General features: G+C 46.7%; 1 protein-coding gene across 1 annotated transcript in view; it reads right to left on the bottom strand.

The window, feature by feature from the left end:
- The window catches only part of CHST13 (carbohydrate sulfotransferase 13), a 62,326-nt gene extending 37,759 nt beyond the window's left edge, over nt 1–24,567 (bottom strand). The window contains exon 1 of the mRNA XM_067544306.1: nt 24,271–24,567. Coding sequence (XP_067400407.1) covers nt 24,271–24,364 — 94 coding nt within the window. The 5' untranslated portion in view covers nt 24,365–24,567. The remainder of the gene's footprint in view (nt 1–24,270) is intronic.
- Between the last annotated feature and the right edge of the window lie 1,673 nt (nt 24,568–26,240).

Below are 26,240 nucleotides of genomic sequence, written 5' to 3'. Positions count from 1 at the left end.
ACACATACACACACATGCGCGCACGCACACACACACACACACACACACACATGCGCGCCAATCCCATTCCCCGCTCTAATCCAGATTGGGATCTGAACTGGCCCTTCTTAGAGCACCAATTAATTAGACAGATGATGCCATTCAAGCCTCCTGCCCTAACTCACACCAAGGGGTCCAGAAGCCTGGTCTAATCCTCACCATCTTGCCTCTACCACAGGAAAGTGAGGGCAAGAGAGTCAAAGCGGCCTTGTCACCCAAACCACTGAGTCCTGCCCTGAGACAGCCGCCTTCCGAGCAGCAGCTTCCAGCAACACTCCAGCTGGAGCCCCTGCCAGCCCTGGCTAGAGAACAGGGCTGGCACCTACCATCACCTTGGCCACAAACGCCCTTCTGAAAAGAATAAGGAGCCAGCATCCCCATCTGACAGCACGTCCTGTCTGAACACTCCCCTGGCCCCTTAATACATGGGCTAAGCCATCTCACCTCAGCCCTGGATTTCATTTCCCTCCCTCACCCTACTGTGAGTCTGGAGTCACTCCATGGACTAGGGAGTATAACCATGGCATCAAACCAGTGAGGTCTGAATCCAGCCCCCTCTCGTCACCTTTCTCTGAGATACCTTTCTGAGATACCTTTCTCCAAGGCCTGGTTTTCACTGGTAGTCTGGGGTGCTCAGCACCTCAGGAATTCAGGCCATTAGTGTTCTGTGGTCCGTTGCTTAGAGAAGGAGGGCGGGGGTTAGGAAATCTGGAGTTTATTTCCTGCTCTGCATCTGACTCCTGGGAGGCATGCGGCAAGTCACTTCCCTTCTCTAGGAGTTCGTTTGCTCACTTGAAAAATCAGCTATACCAATCTTTACCCAGCAACCGGAGATTTAAGGATGGAAGCTTAAAAAAAAAATGCTTTGCATTTATACAGAAAAACACTTCAATTCACTTCTAAATGTTTTTGACGAAAACCGAATCCCAGGGCATAGCTTCAGTTAACTGCCACACACTCCATGTGCTACAGCCATCTGTTAAACGGCAGCCTACAGTCGGAGTCCAGTCGCTAGTAAAGCCTGCTCTTCGCACTAAAGGTGTACCGGTTTCATTATACAGGGGTCGTTAAAGCAGTACGATGGCCTAATGTGGACACAGTTATGCCACTATACAGGGAATAAGCTATTCTAGTATGAAGCTCTTCTATACCACTACAACTGCATCCACACAAGGGGGCTGTACTGCTTATTCTGGTCTAGTTTATTCCCCTTTCCAGTACCGCTGTGTTGTTAGGGCTGTGAAGAGTGTGATCCCTGACAGACAGAGCTGTGCTGACAAAAGCCCCCAGGGTAGGTAACTATACCAGCAAAACCGTGCTTTTACCCATACGGCTTGTTTCACTTGTGGCAGCAGGTGAATTGACTCGACTGGCACAAAGTGCAGCTTTGCAAATACAGCTGGGCCCACACTAGTGTAGTAGATTTGCCCATATTCCTAAATTGGTAAATGGCTCCCAATGGAGACATAGACTAGTACAGCTATTTCCATGGAGCCACGGAACTCCAGCAACACTCACCCGGCTACCCACATTCACCTGCTTCTACACTGGGTCTCCTTCCAAGAGGCACCCCAGAAGAACCTTCTTCACTCATTAAACTGGGCTCCTCAGAAGAGTTGCCATGGGAACTGGTTTACAGGGTGACCCCTCCAGCATCTGAGAAGGACTTAGCTGGGTAAATCTGCTCCCCACTGGTAGAAAGGAATGGAAGCAATTTTTGGATGCCTCCCACCACATACATACAATTGTTGACACCGCCCAGGGCCATGCCCATCTATAGCACTATGGACTGGGCCTGTGTAACAAAGATCCGCTCCTCTGAACTTAAATAATTCTTAAGACACTATAGCTACCCATGTCCACCTTGATTGCTCCATCACAGACAGGACCTGCCTTCGGGTCTTGGGGAGGGCCCCTGAGATGAATTAAAGGGGGACTTGGGAGTCACCATCCTACCCTGAACACCCCTGCTCATCACTGGAGAGGTAGGACAGCAGAACAATTTCCCTCTGGGTTTCTAGAAAGAGCCTCTCCAGCCACCTCATCCACCCTCCTGCACTATACACGATTTTCCACTGCACTAGAAACCTAGCAATGGGATTTCACATCAGACTTAGAGTCTTCCCACAGGGACCTGGTTGCACAAGAGGTTCCCAACTGATTGGATCCTGTGCATCTGCAACTTGCATGCTATCTTGTGTCTCCCACCAGCAGTATCTCTCTGAGGTGTGCTGCCAGACAGCTTCCCCACTCCTAGCGTTGCCCCTACCAGTTCTCAGCTGAAAGTTGCCCTCAGCAGTTTTAACTGCACCAAGGCATAAAGGGCACTTGAAGCCTCTGGTAATGTTTGCTTTGGCATAGCCAGAACTTTAAAATCAAACATCAGCTCGGCCACCGCCTCGAACACATGGCAAAACAAGACAGTCACCCGGAAACTCGTGTTCTTGGGCCGGGGAGAAGCATGAGATTTGTAACCATTTGCAATAGTTTTCTTTCCCACCCCCTGCTAACGCAGCAGCACGCGCCTCTGCACATCTCCCAAATAATAATTACTGCACTGAGGCTTCTCTCGAGTTCTCTTGTAAACAGCTTGAGAGTAACGAGAGAGGCCTCGGTTCCCCTGCAGACAATGAAAGCGTCTTGTAGCCAAAAATCACACTTTGAAGAGTCTGATGAGTCATTGTTTTACATGGGATTATCCAACAAATTGCACTGAGTTAATCAGGAAAAAGCACTAACTCTTACAGGGATGGGCATTTCTGGCTGGAAGAGAAACAGGCAGCTGTTCCAGGGAAGCAGGGCTGCCTAGGAGAAAGGGGAAAGGAAGGAATGTGCACAGGAAAAGTTAATCTATAACAGGAGGCCTCCTAAGTGCTTCTCTAGGAGACGCTAATGGGAACGCTGGGTGTGTGGACATTAGAGTGACCCGATAAGTGTGAAAAAAAATCGGGACGGGTGGGGTGTAATAGGTGCCTATATAAGACAAAGCCCCAAATGTCGGGACATCTGGTCACCGTAGCACACATTCTGGTGTGGGCTGGGTTCGAGCGAGACAGGCAGATGATTCTGCCAGAAGCAGCAGCTTTACTGGTGAACATCTGGGGAGGAAAGTGCAAAAAATTTTGGTGACTGAAACTATCTACCCCGAACTGGCAGCAGATCTGTCTATACCTGTGATGCTGAACCCATGACTTCAACCAGTGTTTTGGATGGAATGTAAAAAGATATCAGTGACTCGACTCGCCACAGGAAAGGGCCCCAGCACATGGTTTGAAAGATCCAAAGTCCTGGCCAAATTCCTATAGGCAGGGTCCCCACATGTGGGGGGGAGGAAGGGTACACTTTACTGGGGCCCCCCAGCCGAGTCTGCAACCCCCATTACCATGAGAAAAAAAATGTTCATGGCTCATGAGATTGTATGTATGTGATGAGGGATTGTGGTATGTGTGTGGGAGGGGGCCCATGTAACAAGTTTGTACTGAGCCCGAAAAAATTATGCTTGGGCCCTGCCTGTAGGGGTAGTTATGTCTGTTTAACTTAATGTCCCCTGCAGATGCAGTGGGAGAAGATATTCTTCACTTCCCCTCCCCAAAATCCCTGGTGCACATGGTTACACAGCTGCTACTTTCCACCCCAGAGAGAGCTGCATTTCAGCAGTGAACAAATGAACTCTATACACACAGTGGTCTTGATTCATCCCTTGAAACCCCAACAAAGGGCAGCTGAGCTTTAGGGAAGCTTCATCATAGGGAGGCCAGAGAGTACGTGCTCCACTGTGCTTCCTCGGGATGGGAGGGGGATTGCCAGCTCTTAACTGAGTTTGGGCTGCAAAGGCATTTGCTTGGGGAATGTGCTGTATCAGCCCATTCCCAGGCAGCACCGCCCACTTGTGTGGATCTGGACATAATCATGGTGCTGTACGTTTTGCAGGCTGTAGCATATGAAGGGTTCACACCAAGGAATTGCTGTGAGCCATAGAGTCAGCCTGTAGCAGCACGTCCTCATCTCATAAGCACCCCTTGTCTCTGGTCGCAGCATTGCACGGGGTCCTTGTCTCGGTCACCCCCTCCTGGGCTCTCCCTTGGACCTTCAATGGCTTTTCTTCTCAGCCTGCCTCTCCTCCCGACTCCCCCCGTGGATGTTCTGCGGTTTGGCCCGCCAGCCAACCACACAGAAGTCTAAACCCCTTCCAGGGCATAACAAACAAGTCCAAATAAAAGTAGAGACAACTCTTCAGACTAACAGCCCTTCCCCGCTCAGGGTTCACCCTCGCTCCTTTCTTGGCCCTGCCTCAAGCTTCTCCAGGCAGAAGTCTAATCTGCTCCTGGAGTGTTCTTCCACTGCTGTCTCTCTCCACCTGAGCTCCCTCAGTCTACTTATCAGCCCTAGCGCCACCTCCAGTTAATCACCCCCAGCTGTGGAGCCTGGTTAACTGGGGGTCATTCCCTTGCCTTGCAGATGATGGGGAGCAAGCCCTATCACAGAGCCAGAAACAGAGACCATGTTTTTTAAATGTGAGGTGTGCAACCCCTCACGTCATGACCACCATGAGCCATCTGACCATGCAATTCCCAGACATGCGGCTGTAACAGCTGTATGTGCAAATCAAATGTGTCTGTGTGTGCGCATTTTTCTCACCAACAGATGTAAACATCTGGCCCCCAGCTCCTTGCGCACTCTCTGCTGGCTCGACAGCTCACAGATAACACTGGAGCAAATGCTATTCGTTAAGTTGGGATGCTATCACTGATAGATTTGCAGCGAATTCCTTCCCACACATACCATCTACAATCACTAACCCTCAGACTGCCTGCTCAGGCTCCACTAACGGCAGCTGCGATGAGTTTTAAAGACCACCATTAAGATTTTTACAACACATGGCGCTGGTAATACAACTTTAGACTCCTGATATAGAATGAGGTTTGTACCTTTAAATGTACGTGTTTAGATTCCAGCTGCTTATTTACAGTTTGTATGCCCTTCATCTTGGGCAATGAGATTAGCCTTACTTTTGTCTTGGTCAACTTCACTGAAAGGGAACTGTGGTCTTCCTAAGCTTTCCCTGCTGCCCAACCTCTGGCAGAGTGCTCTGACATGACCTCTGAGAGCCCCTAATCAAACCAGCCAGTGTTCAGGTTTTAGCCAGATTCCTAAGGGTTAAGCAATAAGGACCCAGCTACTAGCAGGAGTCAGTCCAATTACTAGCGACCACTGGTCCCAGAAGGAGCTGTGACTTATGAAGATCTGGCTGCCAGAAGACATTACATAATGGCATTGAAATTCTACACTGCTGGAGATGCCATGGGCTTTTTCAGCCTCGCCATTAACAAGGAGAAGAGGAGATTAAAGCTGTACCAGGAACTTTCACACATCCTATTAAACCTTCTCCAGAAAAGGCTTTTCCTACCTTGACTCCTACCAGTTTTCAAAGCTTAGTTTGGGTTTATTTTCCTACTGGTAACATATACTCAGCTTCTAACTCATCATCTGTTGCACCATCTCTGTACAGCATGCATCAAGTGCTGGGATCTGGCACAACTGGCCCCAGTTCGGTGGCCCTCTTCTCTCCTAAGGATGAATCAGTGTTTTTAAGGGAAGAACATTTTTTCCTCCATTTACTCGAACCAGTTCAAGAATCAGTCAAAGACTCTCCAGCCAAATGGTCTAAAAGGGCCACCGCTAGAGCTTTCACCCACAATAAATCGTGCAAAGGAGGAGAAAGGATCCAGCTTCCCTGACAAGGACTCAATTTGCCAAAGGCCCAGAGTCATTCCTGTGGCTGAAGACAGGAACCAAAGCTAACGGAGACTGATCTGAAAAGAGGCAAATGCTGGATGGCTCCTTCCACCTACCCAATACTTACGCAGACATTGGATCTGGATGTTTTCAGTGGCAATGGCAGAAGCTCAGATCCCTTAGTGTGGTACTGACGAGGATGAAAGAGGAATTTAATACAGAACGTGGGCTTCTCGGGAAGCTGTGCTCCATTAGAGTCTCCACCCCTATTCACTGCTGTCACAAAGGACAGCAACATGGATTTTACATAACAGGACAGCCTCTCTGACCCTACCACCCCAGTCAGTCACTCTCTTGGCCCTGGATGTCAGCAGCAGCAGAACAACAGTATAAACTAAAAGCATTCCCATTCACTGTCAGTACATTCCCTTTTCAGGCCACTGCTTTCCAGGAATTGTACCGACGGTGCTCACCCTGTCAGTGCTGGGGGAGACAGGTTGGACCTAGCAGCACCCAAGCCTGGATGTCAGAGTGCAGATTTTCAAATGAGGAGTCTGGCATCCCACACACAATCACAGGCCAAGATTTTTCTGTGCACATGCAGAATGTTTAGGTGTCCATAATCATATGGACTCACAATTACTGGGGCCTGTGCATACAGGCACACAGCTGCACTAAACCCTTGGGCCCAGACTTTCCAGGCAGTTGTGCCAACTTGTCAGATTAAGAGCCCAGCTGTAGCAGTCAGTGGCTGCTGCTTCCTGATCCACTGTGCTCCAGCCTTGTGATTGCTGTGTGGGAGCCCAGGATAGCGGAGGGTGCTGAGAGTCGGGATTGGGCTATCTTGCGGTGCTGGCCAGGGAGCTTGCACAGTGCCTGCTTGTACTTAGGTTTGGCTCAGACCAGCTCTTTTGGTCGCTCACTTTCAGGCACATTAACGCTCAAAATATGCAAGCAAGCAAGAAATATCCCAGATGATGTATTGCTCACAGTCCCAGCCTTCCTCAGAGGGATGTCTATGACTGGCTGGTATGTTTCTAGCAGTCTTGCCAGCTCCACATCTGAAACTGATAAAATCACAATGCAGAATATAGCAACCAGATCATGGAAAATGCAGACTCAGCAAATCCTTTCTGATAGCACCAGTTTACTAGCAGCTACTCCCCCTATGCCTTTATTAATCTCTGGGATTCTCAGTGCTTCACCAACTACAGGCACAGTTCAGATCTCTGCTTAGATTATTTCCTTTTAACATAAGATGCAATTAACCTGTGGAACTCATTGCCACTAGACAGAGTTAAAGAGCTTAGATTTTTTAAAGTATTGAAGATTTGTAGGAATATCCCCCAATGAGAATGTTATTGCATAATTATCCCTTACGAAGTTTCTTGTGCCTTCCTCTGAAGCATGCAGCACTGGATGCTGTCTGAGGCAATGTACCAGGCTAGATGGAGCACTGATATATCCAGTATGACCAAGATCCCACTTCGGTTATCATGAAACAGCACAGATAACCCAGACTTCCCAGCCGGCATTTCCTCTGAATGCCGGAGAATGGGTTCAAGCATTTCCAAGGTGCCTATCACTGTAGCACTGACACACAGTATACAGAAGTTAAACATCAGTTCCACTTGGCTGTCTGAAATGCTGCAGTATTCACCTCCAGAGCTACTGCACTATCAGCATTAAGCGCACTGCCCTGGTTAGCTCTCTGGGACACTTGGTCTACAGGAGGTGCTAGAGAAGGTCAGTTTCCTTTTGCAGGGAGGGAGAGCAGTTTAGTAGCTAGTGCAGGGGCCTGGGAGTCAGGAACTGTGAATTCTCTTCCCAGCTGACTCTGGAACCATTCCTGCACCCACTGAAGTCATTAGCAAGACTCCCACCACCAACTCCTACTGACTTCAGTGGAAGCAGAATCAGGCTGACCCAAGTCTTGCGAGTGCCAAGCGCCCTCTATCACAGATCTAGTCAAGCTCCCCGTTGTTGGATACTCACCAGAGTGCCATGAGGGGATCCAAATACTGACTCCCAAGTGTCCTTCGCTGGCTGGGGTGAGGCACAATTTAGACCCTGTTCCTGGCTTTGGGTCTCTAGGCCCTGACTCCAGGTGTGGGCCTCATGTCTGACACCCTTCTCGGCAGGAGGAATTCCAGGGTCCATTTGCCTAGGCCCTGAAACTAGTGCTGTCTCCCGCAAGCCTCCCAGTAGCTCTGGCACGTTCCCCAGAAGCCGGCTGAAGGTGTGCACCTTCTGGTTTACAGTTCACCTCTTCAGGGGTATGTGACAGAGAAAGCCAACAGACCCACAGACATTCAGATTCTAAAACATGCACAGGATCCTAAACACCTTTGTTCTTTACTTAGTAGCCTGAGAAATACACCAATCTATACAAAACAACAAACACACCTATACACACTTGCCTGCCTCAGGTTCCTCACCATTCCGGAGAGTTCTTTGGGATTGGGCAGAACCCTCTGGGGCATCTCAGATTTTTTCTCTATAGCTCATGACTTCTCTTCCAAATCATGGAGTCTTTCCCGCTCAGCTAGTCTTCTCTGACTTTCGCTGGCCCACAGTTAAACAGCGTAATGAAAGCATATCCATTTCTTCCCTTCTTCTGCCCCGAGCTTCCTGTCCTGTCTCTGTGAGTCTCTCGAGTTTATATGTCCCCCTGCCAGTACCGGGTTCCTGTATTCTGCTGCTGGTGTTTTTCTACTCTTTACTTCACCAGCATTCTGCAGACAAGCTGGAGGAAGTCGCTTCTTCCAGCTCCAGCCAACCTACTTAGTATCCGCATTGTTTAATGACTGTGCTCTGGACCAAAGTTGGCCACTTTGTATTTGGCCGAGGCAAAACTGCTTACAGCCTTGTCAGCAAATGGTGGAGTCCACATCCACCTTGATGCATTCCACGAGGCAATAATTTTCATAACATCAACCAGAGTCCCTAAATTGTACCGTCAGATCCCCCAAATTGTCACACCCTTCTGCCCCACTGAAGTCCAGGGGAGATAAGTAAGTTCAGTACCTCCAAGGGTCAGGAGTGACTTTAAGGAAGATACATCAGGTCCCATCCTTCAAAGCTGCTACTACCATGCATAGTGCTCACTACCATAAATAGATCAATTAGCTTCTTCTCTAGGACTCCACCAAGCAAGCACTACGCTTGGAGTAGTTATATGCAAGACTGGGTCCTTAATCTCTTTGTGCCTTTTTCCCATCTGCATCAAAGGTATAATATATGCAGGTGTCACTGTTACCATAGAGAGGAGTTCAGAATTTCATGCACTTCAGCTTCTGATTTAGAGGAGAAGACAATGAGCATGGGGGAGAGGGAAGTTATTGAAAATCTTCTGACCACTAATTGGTTCAAGCTAATCTCCTGAGTCAATGCCTCACGGGAAGCCCCCTTAGCCAGGACCTAGGCACAGAAACACCCACCATGAATAGTTCCAGATAAATATCACCTTTGATCCCAACAACGGTGTCCCACTTCTTCCTGCAGAGTCAATAATTCATCACACAGAGCAGCTAAGTAACATCTGGTCAGAGGCCAGAGCTGAATCAGGTTTCCTACTTGTGGTGGGACTGCAAATCCATGCGTTGCAGAGCTTCTAGAGAGAGACAGCTCACGTGGAGCTGACCGCAAGGGACAGGCGCTGAAACAAGGGAACGCAGCAATCCCTTTCAAACCCGATGCACCCCCAAGTTCCTCGGCAAGAACAGAATTAGGAAAGAGCCCAGAAAGCATCCAGAATATGCAGGTGGATTAGTCAGGTGGCACCATTCACAAAGTGAGGCGCAAGCTGCAAAGATTGCACTGTCCACAGGCAGTGCCTGAGTCTCTGTCACTTTGCAGTCATTTACACTAGTGCAAAGGGCCTGTCAAATTCCACCAAATCAAACCGGTAACATTTCACACATGCTTTGCATTCACCTTGCCCTGGAGCAAGTGACAACACAAGAGGCAGGAAAATGAAGATTCAGACCTTCAGAGAAGAAGAAGAATCTTTAGCTTAGATTTTTAACTCTACCAAATTGCCTACCCAGGTCCATCTAGGAAAAAGAACTCCAGCACAAAAGAGCAAAGGATGTCTGAAAGCACCAGGTCTCATCAGTATGAGTGTACCAAGCATTTTAAGACGTCACATCAGCCCCAAAACTCTGAACACAATTTGTATTTTCAAGCGCAGTCAGAACATAAAGTAACTAATGTTACCCCTTTTTGACCAGAGCAGCTAGTCAAAATTCAGCACCCTGGGGGGATGTCCCAGTTGGGAATAACCATTGATGATGCAGATGGAGTCTGGTATTTTCTTTGATGCCGCCTTGTTTATTTGCAAGAAATGTACCAAGTCCTGCTTCTCCAAACAAAGGAGAGACCGAAACCAAAAGGAGCAGTTTCTTCACTTACAGCCCCAAGCTTCATTCAGCCAGCACCCCTGCCCCCAAACTCTCTCTTGGTCACACAATGCTTACAGACTGCTGCTTGACTTTTTTGCACTGGCCATGTCTGAGTGTGGGTCTCTCTCTCTCTCTCTCACACACACACACACACACACACACACACACACACACACACACACACACACACACACACACACACACACACACACACACACACACCTCAGCCTTGTCAGCAAAGCCCATCCACCCACTCAACCCAAAACTCCTAGGTGGGATCCTGAGATTACTTTATTCTGGCAGATATATTAATTGCATGGTGTGATCACACCCAATCTCAAAGAGGTTTGTGATGGATGCAGTCTCCAGTTCCCTCAGCATAACATAATTTATGCATGTGAGAACACCACCAGAACCTGCCATGGACAGTGTGATTTTTGGTGCTTTCAAAGGTAGCTTGAAGCAGCAGCTACACAAAGCACAAAATAGCTAACACAGTGAGCAATCTCCAAGCTCACTGTGCACAACAGCACAGCTTTGCTAAGTATGGAAAAGCATCTCCAGCCCATGTCAACAGGCCTTGCATGGAGCTAAATTAAACAAGTGCAGTGAAAATAAAAAATAGGAGCACAGGGAGAGAGATGAAAAGAGCTACATTTTGAGTGGAGATCTGTAAGCTGATGAGTCAAACTAATACAACAGAGATGGATGAGTCAGTAAGAAAAAAAGGCTGTTCCAGATCATAAGAGCAGAAGACAACAAGATTCTCCCATGGAGGGGTGACACTATGTGGAGAGGCTGGTATTAGAGGAAGGGTAGGAGCAGGAAGGAAAGGGGAGTGGGAAGAGACACACAAGAGAGCGGTGAGCTGGAAACAAGGAATGTTTTAAAAAAGGAGCAGGAAAAGGCCAGATGTTTATTTTAATTTTGATATGAGCCAGGGAGCCAATGTAGCTGTGTCAAGACGTGGGTGTTGTGGTTGTGCTTATTCCACAGATGAGAAGGGGGCAGTAGCATATCCCAGGCCTTTGGTATACAGGTAGCTACTGAACCCTAGCTCAGCAATAAATGCACTGGTAAAAGCTATCAGAAAAGATCCTTCTTTCTTGTTTAAGACAAATTAACATGTAACGATATCAAATGCCACAGCACTGGAGAGCTATTGGAAATACAAGTGAATTCCAGGCCAATGATGGGCAGGTCAATGCCATGCTTCAGGAACTGCCTTTATGTCTCAGGTTGTTGGGAGTTTTCCTACATAAACAAAAGGGAATCGAAACTAAAAATCACAAATTAAAAATCCCAAAGGTTTCATGTACACACAATTCTAGAGCCTCCCGTAACAAGTCCATTGGCAATGAACAGGAGACACCAGTCTCCAACTTCAGGTTTTTGGCTACACGTACACAGGCCCCATCCCTTGAGCTAAGAGAGAATCTCTGGTTCCCTGCAGTAACCACTGGGTTTTTTTTATCCGCAGTGGAACCCCAGCAAAAGGGCAACTTGAGCTGATCTGGCATTTTAGTCAATTGAAGGAAAGCAAGAAAGTTCTTAAATGCATAGAACAAAGTTCAGAATTCAGCAGATCTTAGACTTATTCCAAGAGTCAGTTGGCCGGCAAGCCTTCAAAATGCCTGAGCTGTAAATTATTGCCAGGGCAGGCAACCACACAATGTAGAAAAGCTTTAATCTACCCCAAACCCTCCAACAAAGCACAGGTCTAAAAGCCACTGCAAATACAACCTGTGGTGAGAGCAATGGTGGCGTGAAAATAAAGCAGATCGTTAATTACAGTATTTGCAACAAGGGTAAAAAGAAACACTGACTGAAAGCTGAGGGTTCACTCTAGTCAACCTACTGGTCAGCGAGCACAAAGACGTTCCCTATACCTCAGGCTGTGGTTCTGTCAGTCTGCACTAGTTAAGCAGAGCCGGGCTGTCTCACTACGTAGCCTGGAGACGTCTGAGGAATAGGCAAGTTACTGGTGATTCAATATAGCAACAGTGCAGCACACTGCTAGATGGTGGTGTTCTTCTGTTCCCTCCCTGCAGGGGAGTGTAAAACCGAGGCCCTGATCGTTTGTGGTCATTATTGGATAGAAGTGTCAACCTCAGTGTCTTCACTAAACTCCACCTTGGATAATCCCATACTGTCAGTCAAAACTCCCACTGCCTGCATCCTGTATTCTTCCTCACCTCCTGTCCTAAACCCACTCTCTAGGGAAGAAGGAACAGTTCTAATGGCTGCTGCTGCGCCTTAGCCCGGAAGTGGCTGTATTCCAGTGGTAGCTGATATGAGCTGAGCGCTTTATGTAAAGTCTGTAAGTACCTCAATGCTCGCAAAAGGCACCACTTCACTCATTAAGTTATGATCATGTTAAAACCAACTTTTAATCATAGTCTCCAGAGAACAGGAGATTCAGCACATGTAGGTTATGAAACCAATGAACTAACGTTTTGATTCAGGGCTTTCTGCACAGAGCCCTTAGTTCACTAAGCAACTTTAGATGTGGTCCCCACACTTCTCACACATACCGGACGCTCTCATTGCACTCGGCTGACTTTCCAAAATAATAAATGTAGCATTTGCTTTGTTAATGCATCAGTATTATTCCACACGCTGGTAGATTTCAAATAAATCACAGGGCAGGGAGATGAGCTCAGCTGACCAACGGCCACCCAAGGACTTTCAGTGAGCTCCCAATAGACAGGCTCTCAGCTCTGTCACGTTCCTGCTTAACCTCAGGCTTTCTGCCTGAGGCTGAGGTTTTGGCTGTATGGAAGGGATTTTGCTGGAGGCTACAGTATCACTACAAGGAAAACAACGAGAGTTCTGGGGCACCTTAAAGACTAACACACTTCTTTGGGCACAAGCTTTCGTGGGCAGAAACCCACTTTGTCAGATGCAAAAAGTAGAAACCCACTTCATCAGATGAAGAAAGTGGGTTTCTGCCCACAAAAACTTATGCCCAAATAAATGTGTTAGTCTTTAAAGGTGCCACAGAACTCTTGCTGAAAACAGACTAACAGGGCTACCCGCCTGGAACTACAAGGCAAGTGATATTACACAGAAGAGAGTGAGTCCAGGCATGCCACAAAGGAGATAAAGACTGAAGTCTCGATTTCCACCATTGTCCCTAGAGCACAAGGCAGGCTATTCTCCCCATTAGAAACAGTTTTGATAGGTACTTGCTTTTTCAAGTGGCACAGAGAACACTGGGCAGCAAGAAGTAAATATCAAGCAAATGCAGTCCACCATAGGCAGCCATGTGCCATACCCCCAACGACTTTGGTGAATGCAGCTATTTAGAAAGAGGTGAATAAACAGCAAGGATCCACAAGAGGATCGCAGCGGGACCATCTCCAGCCTACAAGGCGTTCTATACAGAGTGTTCCACAAGCAGGGCCAACAGGGCATGCACGAACCATCCAATATAAAGAATGTAGGTGAGAAGTAAACAGTTTAAAGCCCTACAGCTTTCCAAGTTGCTCCCTCCCAAAGGCAGGAGGGATATTTACCGTCAAAGGGATAGCTGTATTCATACACAAGAACTTCGAAAAGGGGGAATATTGCAGAATTCAGGGGAAAATATGGCCGCATCAAGTTATCCTAACTAAACATGGGATCAAATCAAAACCTCTGATCCAGACAGGTATCTAGAATCTGGATCTTAGTTTCATAGCAATATAATCTCTAAAGGTAACTGATGTCCACAATCAGCATCCATTTCCAGGGTGGGAGCGTGTGCTAGTGGCTAGGTCAGAGGTCTGGGAACAAAGAACCCTGGGTTTTATTCCCAGCTGATTCCAGGCCCTCTGCTGTACCCACAGAAGTCAATGGCAATGATTTCAATGCAAGTGGAATTGGCTCTGATTCTGCAAAGTGTTGAATGCTCTCAACTCCTAAGGAACTAAGTGGGAAATAAATTGGGCAAATCCCTCCATGCCTTGTGGGGATAATGCTTCCCTACCTGCAGGGTGGTTCTAACACTTAGTTAACACTGGCAAGGTGCTTTGAGGTCTTCCATCAAAAGGCCCTATATAAAGTAAGTTAAATTATTATTAGAGGATACTTCACAAACCTTTCTGGTTCTGTGCCATAGTACAGCAAACTGAAACCAAGAGATCCTCTCCTGGGTGAACTGCAAATGAGACACGGGGTAAGGGACTCTCAAGGCACCAGATACATGTATTATTAAGCTGTGAGATATCAAGTAATATGTTATAGACTCTCTCTTCCCATGCACAAGAACATGTTACCTGTTCTCCTTCAAGCCCATCTGTGTTGCCAACCTTTGCACTGCTGATCTCTTACAGAACTGTCTGTGCCAGTTCTCATGTCTCTTGGGTTAAATGTGTGTATTGTACCCATTCTGAGTAGACTGTAAGATCCTTGGCAGAGGGACCACATCTTACTGTGTTTGCAAAGTGACAAGCAAACTCTGGGGAGCAACAAAAGTAATAAAATGAACCTGATACTAAACAGAATACTAAAGAGACATTTTTTTGAAATTTACAACTACAAATGTCTGTGTGCCCAAGTTGCACACATTACTCTTGATACATGTATGCCAGCTGAGGCTCTCAATTCAAATCTCAATTCACATGTGCATCCAGGGTTGGATGCCCACAAAATCTCTCCCATTGGGATGCCACGACTATTATTGTGCACACAACTCAAATCAATGTTGTGCATCAGCCCTTTATATGTGCAAATCATGGCAACTGCATGCTCAAATCCCACCTATAATTGTTAACTTATATTATCTCAAAATTGTGTCTAATATTTATTTTACTTTTTAAAAAAACAAACCAACCAACAGCTAGAAGAATGTCAGCCCTGCCTTGGTGTGTGTTTAAAATGACCAAGTTGATGGTTGGCATGAGAAACGTAAGAATCACTACTGTAATTCACAGGGTGCGGCATCTTCTGCATGCCATCAATGGAACAAGAGTTAGATCCCAGTCATAAAGTTCCTGGGCCTGATTTTTCCTGCCTTGCTTGGTATGTAGTTATCTACACCTGGGCAAAATGAGAGACAACCCCTGCCATTCTGACCAGGTAGCATTTCTCACCCACTTTCCACTGGTGAATATGCTTACCCAGGGCGCAAAGCATGGGCGAATCAGGCTGCAGATGCAGATCTGAAATTCAGTTCTGGGCTTGTCTAGACTTAAGGAACAAATAACACATGACTGACGATGTGTAGCCTTTGTTGCTCAGTGCAGTACCGGAAGGCACTCCGAGTATGCCTAAACTTCAACAACAAACCCACAGCAACAAGTCTGAGAGCTTGGGTGCACTGGGCTCATGCTACAGGACTAAAAACAGCAGTGTAGACACGCAGGCTCTGGCTGGAACCTGAGCACAAAGAACCGCACCTTTCGCTGGATTTCAGAGCCCAGGCTCAAGCCCGAGCCTGAATGTCTACACTGCTATTTTTTGTCCTGTAGCACAAGCCCCATGAGCCCTCATCAGTTGCCCCAGACTCTCTGCCGTGGGTCTTTTACTGTAGTGTAAAGGTACCCTCAGATACTACAGTGATGAGCACAGTATAAGAACTTATATAGAATAGAAATTTGCACTGAGGTAACCCCATTGATGTAGCTACAGTGGTGCACATCCCAAATGTAGACGTTGCCCCAGAATGACTTACCTCTGCCCGCACCAGTCAACACCTGGGAGAAGACACAGAGTGACCCGAAGGTCAGTAAATTTGGACTCTGGCCAATCAGTACCAGAAGTGAAACAGTCACAGACCCCCTCTCTGGGAATGCCCTGCCTCCAGCCCCCTCACCATTAGACATGAAGATTGCTAGCTTGCTGGATCTCCACAGATGCAGTAACACATGAGGGGTGAGGCTCTTTCACAGGCACCCAGGGGCCCAACCTGAGTAAAGAGGGAACTAGCCAGACAACATTCTTGAGAAGTAGCCCCACGCAGGGTGCACTGAGGGAGACAAAGGCCTGGATCAATAAGGCAAAAGTCCCCAGGATCACCATCTTCTGTCCCTTTTCTGCAGATGCAGAATAAACTTCCAGACAAGCTAAGTCCCATTCTTCCTCTCTCTCAAATCTCTTGCAAATACGAGAGACTGTCAGGAAACTGCACAAAGCCAGAAAAGACTAGAAAGCATTCCACATGAAAGGACTGGCCCTCAGGAACATATGGACTTCATTACAGATCCATGTTCAAGTGCAGTTTGTCCACAAGAGTGGGTAACAGATTCTGTGTTACACGCCTTCCTTTTGACACAAGCCAATGCAAGTGGGGTGTGAGAAATAGCATTCCAGACTGTGTTATCTAGGGCCCCTGCTGACATGATGGCCTATTGTTTTAACAGTGCACTAGTATATTCCCTCTTACAGGTCAGACACTGCCTCTTGGATTTCATGCAGCTAAAAACTGGAATGTGAGCTGAAAAAAAACTCACGCAACTCATTTGCAACTAAAGCAAATGGATAAAAGCACTGGAGGGCCCCTTATATTTTCAAATCAATGCCTGTCATGTAGCCCCAATGAGAGGGAAGCCAGATCAGCACCGTTATCGGGAAAGACTTAGAACTGGGTTGGTCAGTTGCTAACAGGATCTGATCAAGCAAGTCCTCTGTGCACAGAATCCCAGTTGGCTCCAATTAGTTCCAAGCACAGAGAGCTTGCAGGACCAGGTACAGTATACAGGCGAGTACCCAACGAGGCAAGAGAAGGCACAGCATGCGTCTCTTGATGCAACTTGGGATTTCACTTGCATTCATTTTAGCGTACAGCAAAGACAAGAAAAGTTCAACATTCCATTTTTTTTAAAACATGAGATAATGGGGTAACTACAACACAACGGTTTGAGTAGTATCGGGTTGTTCTGACGTATTAATTTCCCTGAACTATTATAATTAAAGACTAGGAAGGGAATTCTGACCCTATTGAAGGCAATGGGAGTTTTGTTATTTCAGTGGCGTCGGGATTTTACCCAAAATCTTTGAATGAAAAATAACCTTTTTTTAAAAAATTGCAGAGAAACTGTTGTCTTGAGCAGATGGGATGGAGGGTTGGGAGTGGGGACCCATAAATCCTATTCTTAGCTCTGCTAAGGCCCCACTCCTGCAAATACTTGCACACATGCTTAACTTTAAGCACATGGGTACCCCCATTTAAACCTAAGCCCAAGTGTTCTTGCAGATTTGTGGCCCAACTCTATGTGGCTTTGGACAAGTCACTTAACAGCACTGTGCCTCAGTTTCTCCAGCTGCAAGATTGGTGTAATAATATTTACTTTTCTCACAGGGATGATGTAAAATATGATTTAGTTAAATAATTATTGTAAACACGTTGAGCACTTCATCGGAAAAGTAGAGGGGAAGAGCCCACTATTATTACATTTTAATATGGATTATAACACTTTTCCCACTCCCCGAGTCTTGGCAGCCATGCCTGCAGTACGGAATTTTAAGGGGGAAATTCCCATTGGTGCTTCCACTAGTACAGCTGCATTGGTGGGCATTTTCTCACTGGGGACAAGGCCAGAGTTGATTGTGACAGTTCACTCAGGCCAAGATTTTCAAGTTACTACTGATTTTGGATGCCTACCTTGAGTCACCTTAAAACGACCTGGTTTTCAGAGGGCGGGTGCTCCATACTCTTTAAAAATTAGCCCCCTTTAAGGCTCCTCAAGTTGGGGACCCAAAAATGGATGCACCCAAAATCACTAGTCACCTTTGAAAATATTGGCTTGAGTGAATTAACTCGTGCACTGTCCTTTAGAGCCACTTTGCTCACAGGAGATCATTGGTCTATTAACTATGTGCAAGGTAGAGGGAGGCCTGGACCAAATCTCCCCAAATCCAAACTCTCCTGAATTTTGGGATCCTCCTCATCCCGATCCAAATTTGGTGGTTTGGGCTGATCTCTAACACAGCATAAACTCCAAACTCACAAAGAGTCACAGCTGGTCTGAACATTGTTGGGAAGTCGTGTTAAAGTAGGGTGACCTGATGGCCTGATTTTAAGGATTTGGGGCTTTGTCTTATACAGGCGCCTATTACTCCCACCCCATTCCAATTTTTCACACTTGCCATCTGGTCACTCAATGTTAAACCATAAGCTCCCATGCCTTGGAAGCAGAAAACAAAAACCCTGTTCTTCTGTGACGAAAATCACAACAGGTATGACCAGGAAATAGGCTCATCTTATCGCTATTTTGTATTGAAGCATCATTCAAATGAATGGATGTCCTATAGGATTTCAATATTTTCCATAACGGAATTCCTCTCCAGCCCTTTTCCCCACAAAATCTGCTTCCCATCTAGCTAAGATCCCCCTTACACTTGGTAATATGGGAAGGGCAACGTGGTTGCATCTCTCTGACACTAGTTCATGATCCCCAGGTTAAGAACCCCTGTTCTACAGAAACCTGCCATTGGTGCAGCACTGAACTTCTCCCCACAGAGCTCTTTTCTGCTCATGCTTTGTACCCAGTAATGAAGATTCTGCAGGAATTCTTGCTTTTATCCATGGAATCCTATTGCCTTCCATTTGAGTCCTAGGACTTTGGCCATGCAAGTGGACTTGTAGTTAACGCACTCTTTTGATGAAGTGCAAGATCCAGAACACAATCCAGCTCACTCTGCCATAGCTGGGCTGCATCTGTGGCTCTCATGTGAGCACAAAGTAGCAAAATATCTTTTTAATGGCTGCGATGTCAACAACTGGGACCAGGCACATCCAGGGAGCAAGAAAGGGCCCTTTTCCATAGGCATTTTTCAGAACAGAAGCATACTTTAAATGAATGTTAGCTACCCTGCAAGTTGCACTTTCCCCCTCTTTTCTTAGGCATTATTTCACGATCAGTTGCAAATGTCAATGGCCAGTGCAGTAACATAGTATATACAACATCAGGGCCCCTTCTTCCTTTCATTAGCATTCAGTTCATTAGAGTGAATGGGAAATGCAATTCAAGACGTTATAGGAGATGTGGTACCTAGGACACCTGCCATAGAACTTACTTCCTATCCAAGGAAAAAGAAATAGCTTTTCCTGAGCTTGCTGGTTGACAAAAAACTCATGAGCACTATATACCATTGCGGGAGGGCAGCAAAAGTCCTACTAAAGTCAGCAGGACCTGCGTGCGTGGCTCAGGGGCAATGTAAGGCCCTGGTGTTGGCACTGGAAGGCATCTTTGGAGGTTCAACAACTCACATCAACAGCCGGTTGGAAATGAACTCTAGAAAATGCACGATCCTCTTCAGTATGGGTACTACAGCACCGCTTAATACAGGACAGAAAGACATAAGAAGAACCAATGGCAAATTCAAATTAGACAGAAGGCACAAATTTTGTAACAGCACGGGAGATTAACCAAAAGAACAAACTGCCAAGGGAAGTGGTGGATTCTCCACATCCTGATGTCTTCACATCAAAATTTTTAGCAGAGAGGCTTTAATCAGACAAAAGTATCGGTCTCAACACAGGGGAAACAGGGTGAAGTTTAGTGGCCTATGATATACAGGAGCTCGGAATAGAAGTTCTAACACTCCCTTCTGGCATTAAACGCTATGACTCTATGAATACAGCACTTTGACTACATTAGCTGAAGCAAACCCCAATCGTGCAATGCATTGCGCATCCTCAACCGCCACTGGGCTCTAGTAAACAAGGGTCCAAGAGTCAATAAATGTACAGAGGAAAATCCTGACTATTTTGCAGCCAGAGGTGGCTGGCAACAGCCACATATGCATTTCACATAGCACAGTGGGCCTTCACTGATTAACAGACACCAAAGGCAGAAACTGAAATGTTTTATGCACATGGGGACTGTTGTTTCCTCCACTCACTTATACCAGCATAACCCCACTGGCTTCAGTCGTGCTACTCCTGATTTACAATGGTTATAGGAAAATCAGACTGGTTGGAGTTGAATGTCCCTTGCAGCGCTTTCTTTAGAGACATGTCTCTTTTACATAGGAAATATTCAAATTCCTGTGGGACGGAGCGGCCATTTGCTTAACCACTTTGGAGACTGCAGATGTCGCACAAAACCGAAAGCAGACCTCAGCCTGGCAATGTGGAAAATGCCAGCATGGCGAAGGATAAGGCAAATTGCAAACCGACAGATTCCCCTGCTGGACTGTTCGATTAGTCAGCCTCACCACTCACCTCATTTAGCTGAAGTTTCAGTCTGCACAGAGACAGAGGCTACTACAGTGCATCATTCACTCCCCCTTTCTTCCCATGTTCAGGCAGCCCCATCTCTCTGCACTGCATTCAGTGGCCCTATATAGCCTAGTATTCCCGTCCTCCCACACCCCCAAATTTCCCACTGGTGGTAGCAATGGCTGGAGGCTCAGTGCAGACAAGGAGCCAGCAGACGGCAGCATTTCAGCACTGTGTCATCTAGACTTGCTGTGGGTGGGGTTAAATAGCACAATGGTAAAAAACCGCAAGCATCTGCTGGAGCCTACTCTACACGGGCACTGTTGCTACCACAGGGAAAACTGCACCAGGATTAGCTATGATGGGAAATTTGGGGTGGACAAAGCTCGTGGAGACACAACCAATGATGCACAAGCTCAGTGAAAGCTGGAGGAAAAAAACAGTCAAAGGATCGGATTCTGACTTTGGTTACACCAAGATCAATCCAAGACCTTATTGGATAGACACCAATGTAACTGAGATCAGAGTCTAGTTTAGAGAGTGTGTTGGATTTCAATGCTAAACAGTTATTTAAATGATAAACTGTTATTTAAAGAGGTTTTACAAAGAGTTACATCTGTCGTTTTGCAGTTGTGGCTAAAATCAAATGTGGCACCAACTCATTGTTTTTCATCTATCTGTATGTACGCTGAGCAGCTGTATGTGTGTTATGCTTGGATGCTGAGAGACTTGTTTAAACTCTGTACCTGAGCCTGGTTTTTTTTTTTTTTGGTTTGTTTGTTTTTTAAAGTTGTCTTGAATAAAAGTTTTTCAATCTGATACATCCCCACCCCACGACAAAGACTAAAGTCCAGATCATGCCCTCAGGCAGACACGTAAAACTGGAGTAGCTGTCTTTACACTGGTGTAACTGCAAATAGAATTTAGCCATACAAGCCATAAAACCAGGAATTTTGCCTTTGACCTCAATGGAAATAAGTTTGATCTCTGTATCACGCACTAGCAAGGAGGATGGATTGTAGTCAGAGGCCTTGTCTACATGGAAACTGGAACTGAAATAACCACATCAGTGGTAATTCACACTTTTAGTTATTTCAGTACAAGTCTGTGCATCACACTCTGACTTTGGAATACGAGTGCCCTACTTCGATATGACTTGTTATTTCAGTGCAAGCTGCTCCACACATAGACATAACCAAAGGTGATAATTTCAGCTGATTTAGTTATTTCTCTTCCAAGCGGATAAAACCCTTAAAGGGCTTTTCTATGTCTAATAAAACGATCATTTGTCACCCTCTTCCTCTCACAATTTTAAGCCTTGATCCTTGCTCAAATGACGGCAGAATCTATATGCGCCTTTAGCACTGATCGATCAATTAAAACTAACACATTTCAGGTTGCATGTGAAATACAACCTGAAGAACCTAGCCTAGCAACAAGGGAAAAAGCATCTGATTGCTCTGAAGGGGATTTGAGAGTTTCTCCTGCCCTGGAATCCTTTTTTGTAATACTAGAAATACACCAAACAACTTAAAGAGCCACTATCACTTTCTGTCTGAAATTGTTTAGCTGCTATTGCTACAGATAACACCTAAAATCAAAGTGACAAATCTCAATTTGATCTCAGCTGAGAGAAAACGCTTTTGTTAGGCTTGTTTGTTTTCTGCACTGGACAGCACTCAATGGTAAAGTCCCTCTATATAGGGACAGGGAGCAGCATAACAACAAAATTTGAAGAAGGGCATGGAGGGGCAGCGGTAGTATTGGCAACTATCTTTAACTCACATGATTTCAATGACATGTGTCTCCTTTTGATTCATTCAATAGTCATCTCTAACGTGAGCTCTACGGGGCAGATCCTGGCTGGTGCCAATGCTCACGGACCCACCCAAACAGAGGAAACGGTCCATGAGCTATGACCATTGACACCGGCTGGGGTTTTGCCCCTAACTCTTTACCTGCAAAGTAACCTCATTTTATATGAAATAGGTTTATTTAGGGGACCTCTCAAAAATGATACTTTTTCTGAATGAAGGGCATGATCCTTACATAGGGGGTGCTCAGTTTCCAACAAACTCAACAGGAGGCACTCAGCACTTCCCCAGCACAGGTTCCAGACATTTAATTACCTCATTCCGATGTAGTCCTAGGGACGCTGTCACTGGGTATGATTGCCTGAACCAGCAAACACTTTTGCTCATGTTTAACTTTAATCCTGCGAGTAATCCCATCCCGATCAATACTGGCAGTGCTCATGGGATTAAAGTTAAGCACATGCATAAGAGTCTTCAGGATCAGGGCCCATGAACGTGTCCTCCTATTTTTTAAGAAAAACTACAGTAAAATCACATACCAGGCCAGATTCTCCTCTCAGTTACACCAGGGCAATTCCGGTGTAGTTAATGTAAAATTTGGCCTTCTCTCTGTTGGCTGAACAGATACTTAACTGATCTATTGCAGCATTTTTCTACTGAATGTTCCAAACATCAAAAGAAAACTGAAGTTATTGGTTTTAAAATATACGTGATTGATTAACAGAAAACTGAATGCAGTTTTCTAGGGCTGCACAGTAAGCATAACATACACATCCCTAACGCCCCTTTCAACTCGTACATTATTCAGCCAACAAGTTATGTATTTTTATTTTCAGGAAAGAGTATTAAAGTGATGGAATAGCTACTATAAAATGGAAATTACATCTCATTTAGTCCAGACTGGTAAAAATCTACTAACATTTCTGTCAATCAGGTATTTTGAATTTGAGCATATAACTTTAAAAGCACCACTGATAAATCTCTGCTGTTATCAGAAGACATCAGTGCATGTTAAATGATGGGAATTACCTAATAATATCTCTTTGGAAATAGGAAGCAATTTCTTTTGTAAGGAAAGAGCAGAAAACAGGCAGTGAAACTATGCACTCTTTCAGTACAAGACTGTTTATTCTCTAGTTCTGTTATTACTGAATCCTCTCCTCCAGCACAATGTATCACTAAAAGCAGACATTAAAGATACTCCCTTCCATAGTGGGACAACAATTTAATTGGATTTTTGATGCATTGAGGGGTGACATGACACCTGTCTGAGACCTGTTCCATTCTTTCACCTTTGTTAGTCTGCATCACAGCTTTAAAGACATTTTAATTCAAATACCGAATGGAGATTTTAGATTAGATTTGATGAAGTCAAGGAATCCACCAAAGTAATTCGAGGTAGAGGACTGATTGCATGCAAACATCTGGAGACAGATTCCCCGCCCCCCCAAAAAAACTTGTACTTTTTAAATGGACATTTAAATATGTGAAATTCAATTTTATATTACAAAAAAGATACAACGTGAAGGTAAATGATCTCAGCTGAAAAACATGTAAACGCCAAGTGAATTCCCCAGGGAGTTTTCACTGATTCAACATAAGCAGGACTTTCTGGTAAGCTGGCACTTGCTTATTGCACAGACGGTCGCTCTAAACCTGGCCCTCAGCGCACAGTGAAGTGTAGAAAAGCCTGACTGCATCTAGTGGAACATCTCCCGAAACAAAGGGCTCAGTTCCGACGCACAGCTCCTGAGTAGTTTCGCTGATCTCGACGGAGTTACTCTGGGTTTGGGGTCCCACAGCCACCCTCCCTGAAATCAGTGGGACTCTTTCCCTTGACTTCAGCCCCTTCACTCACGTAACTGCACCTGGCCCCGGCGGTCTCCTAGCCGGGCCCTTTGCACTCTGGAATATGCAGATCTGCTCTTTGCAAGGGAGCAGCGGAAGCTGCTGCACAGTCAACCCAGCGATCACGAGCCCAGCTTTGCAGGGACCACGTCTGACCCTTCCACAGAGGGGTGCGGGGGGGTGAGGGACAGACGGGGGGGTTCCCCCCACACAGACACACAAAAGTGATAGCGTCAGGAGAGCGGCAGGGAGGCTGGCTGGGCTCTGTGAATATTTAACTCACCCGGGTTCAGGCTGCTTTGGAAGTAGAAAATCACCAGCAGGAAAGAGCCCAGACAAGTGGCCAGGACCATCCGGTGCACGCGGCTCTTCCTCATCCTCGCGCTGGGCAAAGCCCGCTAGGCGGGACCCCCCCGGGGCGGCGACCTTGGGGGGGAAGGGGGCGCGGAGAGCTGCTGTTGCCGCCGCCGCGGCTGCAGCAGTTCATGGCCCGGGCTGCGCGAGCCGGGACTCCCAGCGCAGCAGTCCCGGCCCCCAGGCAGGGCAAAGGGGAACCTCCCCCCGCGCGCGCACACACACACACACAGGGCAGGGCTCAACTAACCCGCCGGGGGAGGGGGGAACAGGCGCGCGCACCTGGGACGGCGCCGCTCCTTGCAACCCCCGCTCCCGGCCCCACCGCCGCCTTTGGCCGAAGGCTCCATCACGGGCTCGGGGCGGGGGGTTCCAGCGCTGGCTGGCGTAGGGAAGCTGGCCGCCCCCCCCCCGCGCGCCATGGAGCGGGCTGGCTGGAACGCAGCGACGGACGGACTCTAGCGCGCGGCTCGGTGCAGCGCCGTAGTTAGTTTCCGAAGTTGCCGGCCTGTGCCCGCGGGGCTGGGCGGTGGAGATCGCGCTGCAGCGGGGCGTTCCGCTGGTGAACGGGCATGGAAGGGACACCGCCCCGCGCCCCAGCTCACGTGTCTCGCCGGGTAGCCGGCCTGCAGTCAGTGCCCCGCCGAGGCATTCGGCCCAAAGCGTGTTTGTTCCAAGATCCGTTTCTCTTGCCCTGTTTGTTTCCCCTCCCGCACGCCCTTCACCCCGGCCATCGCACCCTCCTTTTGCCCGGCTTATCTAAAGGGAGCGGCAAGTCCTAGCGGCAGCCGGGACAACCCCCCCGTGCTTTTCTACAGCCTCCAGCCCCATGGGTCCCAGAGCTACGCGCGGGCCGAGAAGTGCTGCTGTGATAGGAACAACACAGAACCGTCGGGCACCTGCAGCAAGGCTGCTCGGTTTCACCCACTCCTCCCCCTGGGGTAGAAACAAGGCTGTTGGGTCTGGGCTGCAAACAAGGCAGAGGAAGGTTCTGATCAACCTCCTGCACCTACCCCCCAAACACTCTTGTCATTAAAGTCCCACAAATGTTTCCAATCATGTTACACATTTACACGATTTTGTTCCCAACAAACCATAGAGGATGGGCCTAAAATACCGGGGAGCAAAGAACCAGCTATTAACGACTCCCATGACTTTAGAGTTTTCTAATTACAGTCCTCACCCTTTGAAATATGCCACAAGCAATACCTGACTTTCAGATTTTGTGTCTTTATATTTTATCCTTTAAGGCCGGCCTTATGGAAATATCCTGTAGAATTTAACAGAGATCGATACCCTTTCTGTGGAGTCACAAAATCAATCTATAGAGTTCTAGAGAAGAGACATAATTCTCTATTAAATTTGATACATTTTTGGAATACTTTCTATAACATTCCGTTAGTTTCATCTGTATTAAATAAGAGGGGAATACACAGAGAACGTTTTCCTTCTTCTTTTTCCTTAAGAATTCTGATCAAAGTCATATTACAAACATAGCTACATGCAGTGGTGGCCTAGTCGTGTCAGTCCCAGGATATTTGAGAGACCAGGTTGGTGATGTAATATCTTTTATTGGACCAACTTCTGCTGATGAGAGAGAGAAGCTTTTGAGTTTACACAGAACTCAAAAGCTTGTCTCTCTCATCAACAGAAGTTGGTCCAATAAAAATATTACCTCACCCACTATGTCTCTCTAAACATGGATATAGAAATAAAATGCAGGATTTTTCCTTCTTAACAGGTGGCAAGTGAGAACTAATTAAAGAGTGAAAGGCTTAGAATAGTCATTTATTTTTCTGTTGGGAAACATGAAAGACAGCACTCTCCTTGCACAGGTGCTCAAGAGAAGGACTCTAAACCAGTTACTTGGGGAGAGTGGCTGAGAAAAAGTCAGGGACA

This window comes from Emydura macquarii, unplaced genomic scaffold (genome assembly GCF_026122565.2).
Source record: "Emydura macquarii macquarii isolate MOO-44397 ecotype Brisbane River unplaced genomic scaffold, CSIRO-AGI_Emac_v2 contig_968, whole genome shotgun sequence".
In the NCBI taxonomy this organism is placed as follows: domain Eukaryota; kingdom Metazoa; phylum Chordata; order Testudines; family Chelidae; genus Emydura; species Emydura macquarii.
This window is presented reverse-complemented; position numbering and strand designations above follow the sequence as displayed.